This window comes from Morone saxatilis, unplaced genomic scaffold (assembly GCF_004916995.1).
Source record: "Morone saxatilis isolate NCDOM2014 unplaced genomic scaffold, NCSU_SB_2.0 Contig14, whole genome shotgun sequence".
Lineage (NCBI taxonomy): Eukaryota > Metazoa > Chordata > Actinopteri > Moronidae > Morone > Morone saxatilis.
In genome coordinates this window covers 5,427,063-5,433,240 of record NW_023339696.1, presented here as the reverse complement: position 1 = coordinate 5,433,240, position 6,178 = coordinate 5,427,063, and the positions used below count along the sequence as shown (strand labels likewise).

The 6,178-nt window shown below is 40.6% G+C and overlaps 1 protein-coding gene across 3 annotated transcripts in view; it reads right to left on the bottom strand.

Annotated features, from left to right (window-relative positions):
- Positions 1-428: 428 nt before the first annotated feature.
- si:ch211-11k18.4 overlaps positions 429-6,178 on the bottom strand; it is an 11,718-nt gene continuing 5,968 nt past the window's right edge. For 2 of the 3 annotated variants that reach the window (XM_035654662.1, XM_035654661.1), the window contains 11 exons: positions 5,327-5,438; positions 4,897-4,990; positions 4,566-4,620; positions 4,044-4,184; positions 3,278-3,438; positions 2,814-2,912; positions 2,553-2,698; positions 2,137-2,308; positions 1,925-2,037; positions 1,302-1,386; positions 429-1,204 (listed from right to left, as the gene is read on the bottom strand). In XM_035654662.1, the coding sequence (XP_035510555.1) occupies positions 1,145-1,204; positions 1,302-1,386; positions 1,925-2,037; positions 2,137-2,308; positions 2,553-2,698; positions 2,814-2,912; positions 3,278-3,438; positions 4,044-4,184; positions 4,566-4,620; positions 4,897-4,990; positions 5,327-5,438 (1,238 nt within the window). In that variant the 3' untranslated portion in view covers positions 429-1,144. Of the gene's footprint in view, positions 1,205-1,301; positions 1,387-1,924; positions 2,038-2,136; positions 2,309-2,552; positions 2,699-2,813; positions 2,913-3,277; positions 3,439-4,043; positions 4,185-4,565; positions 4,621-4,896; positions 4,991-5,326; positions 5,439-6,178 lie in introns of those variants that run through there. The other variant, XR_004796471.1, reaches the window with a different exon arrangement.

Sequence of the window (6,178 nt, the reverse complement as noted above, 5' to 3'; positions counted from 1 at the left end):
ATACTCTTACACACTCCTCTTCGATTTTCATCTCTTCATCTAGAAATCTGATATCTAGGAAGGCATGCATCCTGCCCGTCTTATCTATTTGCAGTCAAACAGGGTGTGGTAAGAACTAAACTGAAGCTAAGAATACAAAGAACAGATGTTTCAGCCATATATTTCACTTATGGAAACTCAGGAGGATATTTCTTTCCCAAACCACACACATTTCAGTATTTTCAGATAATCCTGCCATCTTCAAATGCAGACATTATAAAATAAAGATTTTCAAGAAAGAAGTCAGTCCTAAGAACAGAGGAAGAGCATCATCTAATGCAAATCAAGGCCCAAGAAATTTACTCAGTACAAAGAAGTTATGAAAATGTATTTAAAACTAGTTTTCAAAGATCAGAATTAATCTGAAGAATAAGACTCTCCACCTCCTATATTGAAGATCATTTTTTTATTGAAGTCAGTTGTAATTAAAAACATGGTCACAATGTAGAACAGGAAAGTACAAAAAGTTGAATTAGTCATTGATTAAATGTTTGATTGCTAGTTCACAATCTTCATTTTTCAATATCAGTTGTGTGGACTAATTTAATATTCTACGTGATGGCTAAACAGACATCCATGATGTAATACCAAAACTGTACCTCTGTGTTACTGCGCAGTCAGGTACCGATAGAAAAAGCTGGTGAAAGTCTTCAGAAACACTAGCTCATACAAAGTGACTCATGTAAAACAGTGCTATATGCCGTTCAACCAAAATACAATTTCTCTGATAAAGGAATATTATAAATACATTGCAGATTTTTAAATATCTTAAAGTGGTATGAGCCTGAATTCCTTTGAGTGGAGCAGAGGCACAGAATACATGTATATTAATGCTCACAACAAATAAGTGATCAGTAACAAAAGCTCACTTGCCATGAGCCCAAACCCTGCAACTTATCTGCAGGTAGTGTGGTTTAGGAGCTCAGAGGTAACATCATCTAATAGGTAAACAGATTTTACAGTATCCAAAGCACCACAACGGCACCGTGTGCTTATAACTTTATCTCCGACACAGCATCCAGTGGTCAGAGTGACATGCAGGCTGGTATGTTGTTCATACGTCAATGTGGGGATGCTGAATCGTTGTGTACGTCTCTGTCTCTCTTTACAAGTCCATGTCCTGATCGCTGACGCTCTGGCGAAGGTATTCTTCATACAGCTTTTTCTAGAAGGAGAGAATAAGACGGTTAAACACACCTCAATAGTGCCTTTTTATTGCCAGTACCATGTCGGAGTCAGACACACACACACACACGAAATACCTTTTTGGTCTTGACCACCTCTTGAACGTACTCCAGCTTCTCCTGCAGTTGCCTTTTCTGTTTGCCTGACAGAGTTGGTTGAGTCCTGCAAATAATTGAGAGGGAAACAGTGAGATTTCTCATCAACATACAAGCTGACGTCCCAAAACCAAATGTGTCATTTAACATAGATCATCTTCTTGATTTCACAAGTACATTTGGGAAATGAAAGTGTCACCGCTGCAGTAAAATAAAGGAAGAGGGGAGTAAAATGCAATAAAATATTATATTATTACTATTAAGAAAAACTATACAAATAGAAGCTGAAATACAAGGATATTATGTACAGTTCAATTGTAGTGCATGTACAAAACTGTACTATAGTTAACTAACCATTTTTTATTATCAATTAATCTGCTAGGTGGTTGTCTGTCTTCTGCGACTTATTAGCAGATGATAAAGAAAGCAGCAAATTCTTACAAACATTCTCACAAACACCATTTGTCATTTACGGCTTCAATAATTATGTAAATTATTAAATTAGTTCATTATTGCATTTTTTAAAATTTTATTAAAACCCTGGAGAAAAAGGGTAAATTAGGACCGAGCATTTATATAAAATTTTAAAAAATGGTTTTCCATACCTGAAGGAGAAGCGTGCAATGATGAGCAGGAGGAAGGAGAGGAGGACCAGCCCACCACAGCTGTAAAGCTGCTGCTCCACAGAAAGGGACTCAAACACTTTCACTATGGGATTCTGTGGATTACAAAAGCAGCTAAATTAGACTTCACTGCTTTATTTGTAGACTACACAACAATTACAACCCAACAGTGAGCAGTCGCTTCAAAGGCTCACCAGGTAGATTGAGAGGGTTTCTGTGCCCTCGCGGCCCAAAGCGATGTCCAACAACTCCCGGGACAGAGTGCCCAGCACCAGTAAGGCCATCAGAGCCATAGGGACGCTGAAGCCCAGCAAGGTCAGGAAGCAGCTCTTACAGCGCGCCCGACGGTTCCCAACACTGGTCTGCCTGTGAGAGCAGAAGGTCATGGTTATTCTCTGAAGGCATCGCTAAATAATGCTGCTGCGTGTGTCCCACTGATCTGAAATATCTGCACAGGACTCTGCCTACAGTCTGAATGCACAGGAGTCAACTGAACAATATTTAACTTCATTGTAGAGTAAAGTATGCAGGAGCTAGGTGAGGTCACTTTCTTTGCATTTTAAAAGAGTAACAATATTGCAGTGTAACTCAAAGTGCTTCTGTGTGTTACCGGTCGTTGATGAGCGTATCAGTGATGGCCTCGCTGATGAGCTCACAGTCTTTCTCCAGGGAGTTGAGGGTATTCTGGACTGTTTGGTTAATAGTTTTCTCGACGGTGCGACACACCTCCTCAATCTGGTTGACACAGCGACTTGGCTGAGGACAGGAACACATTCAAAAAAACGGAATTACAAGTCAAGTCAAGGAAGCAGAAGTAAGAGTATGGCAAAGTGTACGATCACCTAGAACTCAAAGAAAGTGGAACCCTTACCTTATTTGGATTAGGAATGTAGATGGTGGGCATGTCAAAACCACATTTGTTGAGTCCCGGTCTCTTGCAGAGCTCCTGGACAATCTGCATCATTACTCTCTGAGACAGCCAGTCACAAAAAGACAAAGAAATAACACAGGAGGAGAGAGAGGAAAGATGTCAGTTCCTGTGTTTGAGTCATTTAGAAAGAGAATTTATGGAGCTGAATGTCCATTTACTTACTATTACTAACCTGCACTGGTAAAGACACAGGACAGGAGCTTTAAACTACCGACACACTTAAACCGTGAAAAGGACATGTTCTATTTCATCATTCTTCCTAGAGGCCTAGGCCTGATAATTTAAGTACATGGATAAGCGGAAACTCTTTTTAAACTTCTACAAAGTTATTCATAACAGGGAAGTCAATAACGCATTTTTCTTTTTGAATCAAGCTTTTAAAACGGAGCTGTTGCTGTGCATACCTGTCTGTCCGACTCTCCCCCAGCCTCGTCAGCCTTGCTCAGGTAAAAACGCAGTCGATCCCCGTGTTTGTCATTCAGGCTCTCCACAATGTTGAGGGTGCGCTTGCACAGAGCCTGACCCATGGGGTCAAAGAAGACCAGAATCAGGTCACAGAGATCGCCTGAGAGTGACAGTGGGAAGGACTGTTATTTTAGTTTTCTTTAATAAACAGACTGAACACCTTTTACACAATCTATTGAATAATACATTGTTATTGTATTAAAAAGCATGCTAATGGAAGTGTGATATCACAGTGAACAACCTTTTTTTTTTTTTTTTTACATGCTTCTTATTTAGTCATTTAGTTTCATCATACTGTAGCAATATGATTCCACTGAAATATGATCCACAAGCTTGAGCCATTTGCTTTGAGGCAATTGAGGTTAGCTTGCAAAGGAAGTGGTGAAAGCAGCAGCTGGAAAAAGCTCACTAATAGCATACATGAGCGCACACGTCCAGTAGTATTTTAAAAAGGGCCCTTAAGTAGCCTTTAAAAACAAGTTTATATTCTTTTATGTGTGAAAGAAAAGTCTGGTGAAGATGATGGACCATGAAACAAAATGTCTCTAAAGCAAGGCTATTTTAGTTCCAGTTCTTCAAAATTAGAAAATGCTTTTAACAATACCATTTACAATAACTCAGTGTCTCAACACCGGCTGCCACAAGGAGGAGACCCTTGATAACTAAAGTGCGACAACAGATAAGATCAGTTAGTTAGAAACCCACCCAGCCACAGGATACATTCATCCACATCAAAGGGATACTTCATATCGCCATCCACCAACCCTGGGGAATCCACAAATGTCACCAGGCTGAACCGTTTCTGTCGCGATGTGCAAATCTCCGTGCTCAAGTACTCTGAAACACCTAGAAATCAATTCAAAGAGACCAAAGAACTGTGGTGAAAAACAGGTAGAACAATGTTTGATACTGATACACTTAACATTGAAATAAGACATTTTGCTGAAGCCACACAACTGTTGCACTATAAAATCTATTTGGCTGTAAAGAAAACTGCGGCAGAAAAACCTGAATGCTTGTTTGAGTAACACAAGAATAGTGAGCGCGGGGCTCATGTATCAGTGCAGACAGACTATGTACAAGTAACATTCAAATGGACAAACAAAGCAGCAAATCTCTCCATCAAAATACTGGGAATATGGGAACGGATCAGTGCTGCAGCAGCCTGAAGGGATACAGTTTCATCATAGTGACTGGGAAGGATTGGGGCTGGAGCTGAAATCTCACCTTTGAAGTGTTGCAGAGGCTTGAAGTGTGGATAAAGATGGAGGGTGGCATTTCCCTAAAGGAAAACAAGAACCAGATCAGCCGGAGAGAGTTTGTGAACCAGGTATCAGGATCTCCAGATGTACTTAAATCACTAGAGGGGAACTAATTTAAGTGAATGTAATGAATCATTAGCATGGGGAATGACTCAAAAAGGAAAGTTGGCCATTAACGTTGTGACTTGGACTTGTAACTATAAAGAATAGTCAATGCTGCAACATGAGAAATATACCAAATATACACCTGTTTTACAATAAACGGCCCCTTATTGTTTCTGTACTGTTGCACTCACTGTAAGAGATTCTCTCTTGCGTCCACTTGTAACAAAGCTGAAGCCCTGGGTCTCAATAGCCACTCCGGTGCGCTGGATGTGCTCTTCCACATACCTGACAACAACAAAGCATAACAAACTGGAACTGCTGATAAACAATTTAGTGGTGCACAGTGGAGTCTAAAATCAATGACAACTATATCATTCAATCAATAGTCTGGTTCATACTTCGTATTGGCTGACACAAAGATTACAGTAAAACTTTGCTGCACTCATACACTATGGACTGCATTTTATAGGCTAAACATTCCTATAAACTGCATGTTATATCTGTTATATCTTCTCAACATGCCGTTTGTATTTCATTGTGTTGCATTTGTTTTCTAATCATTGAGTAGTCTGCTGTTGGATGGACCGACTCGCTCTCTCTTTTAAATCCACTTTAATTTACCAGTTGATGAAGGAGCTTTTTCCAGCCGAGTGGTTGCCCATCAGCAGCACAGTGATCTTTTTCCTGGGCGGCAGCAACTTCACTCCAACAGATTCGGCTACAGAGATCAATCCTGGAAAGAGCAAAGAACAGGATCCAAACAATCACTGACAAATACCTTACAACTGGTTCATTGGTTTTTAATCAAGTCAAGAGTGTGTGTGTGTGTGTGTGTGTGTGTGTGTGTGTGTGTGTATCTAACAGACATCCAGCTGGAGCCATAGCCCATCATGCTGATTTCCATTTTGCTGAGCAGAAACATGGCCTCCACTTAGCAATTTATTCTTTTAACCAGAGAAAGATGCCATGGCATTTTTAATATTCTTGCACCATTTTATGGGTTCCCCAGATCCCCTTTTCTCGTTGTGAGCTAAACACTACAGGACCTAACCTTTAAAGAAGTATACTACAAAACCCCTTGTGCCTGAGTCGGTGACTCAATCAAAATTATTAATTAACTTCACAAAGCTAAGCCTGCTCGTGTAATTAGCATCAAACGTCAATGAGAAGATCAATCCGTGGTTAGCTAACGGTGGCTTACGTTAGCCGCCTGCAATCACTCAGAGCTAACGGTACTTACGTTAACTAAGTTAGCACAACTCCCGGTCAGAAAAAACCTGATTAGTTAGTTTAACTTGTTTGCAGATAGGTGAAGTGCTGGGGCTACTTCCAGGGAGGCTTGCCAACTCACCACTGGGTCGGGATCCGTGTACAGTTTGAGACAATCCGCAAATGCCGCTCATCGCAGGACACATCCGCCGGTTAGGGAGTCTGCGTTTTGCGGCACTTCGGTTTCTTGGATTTCCCCGGACA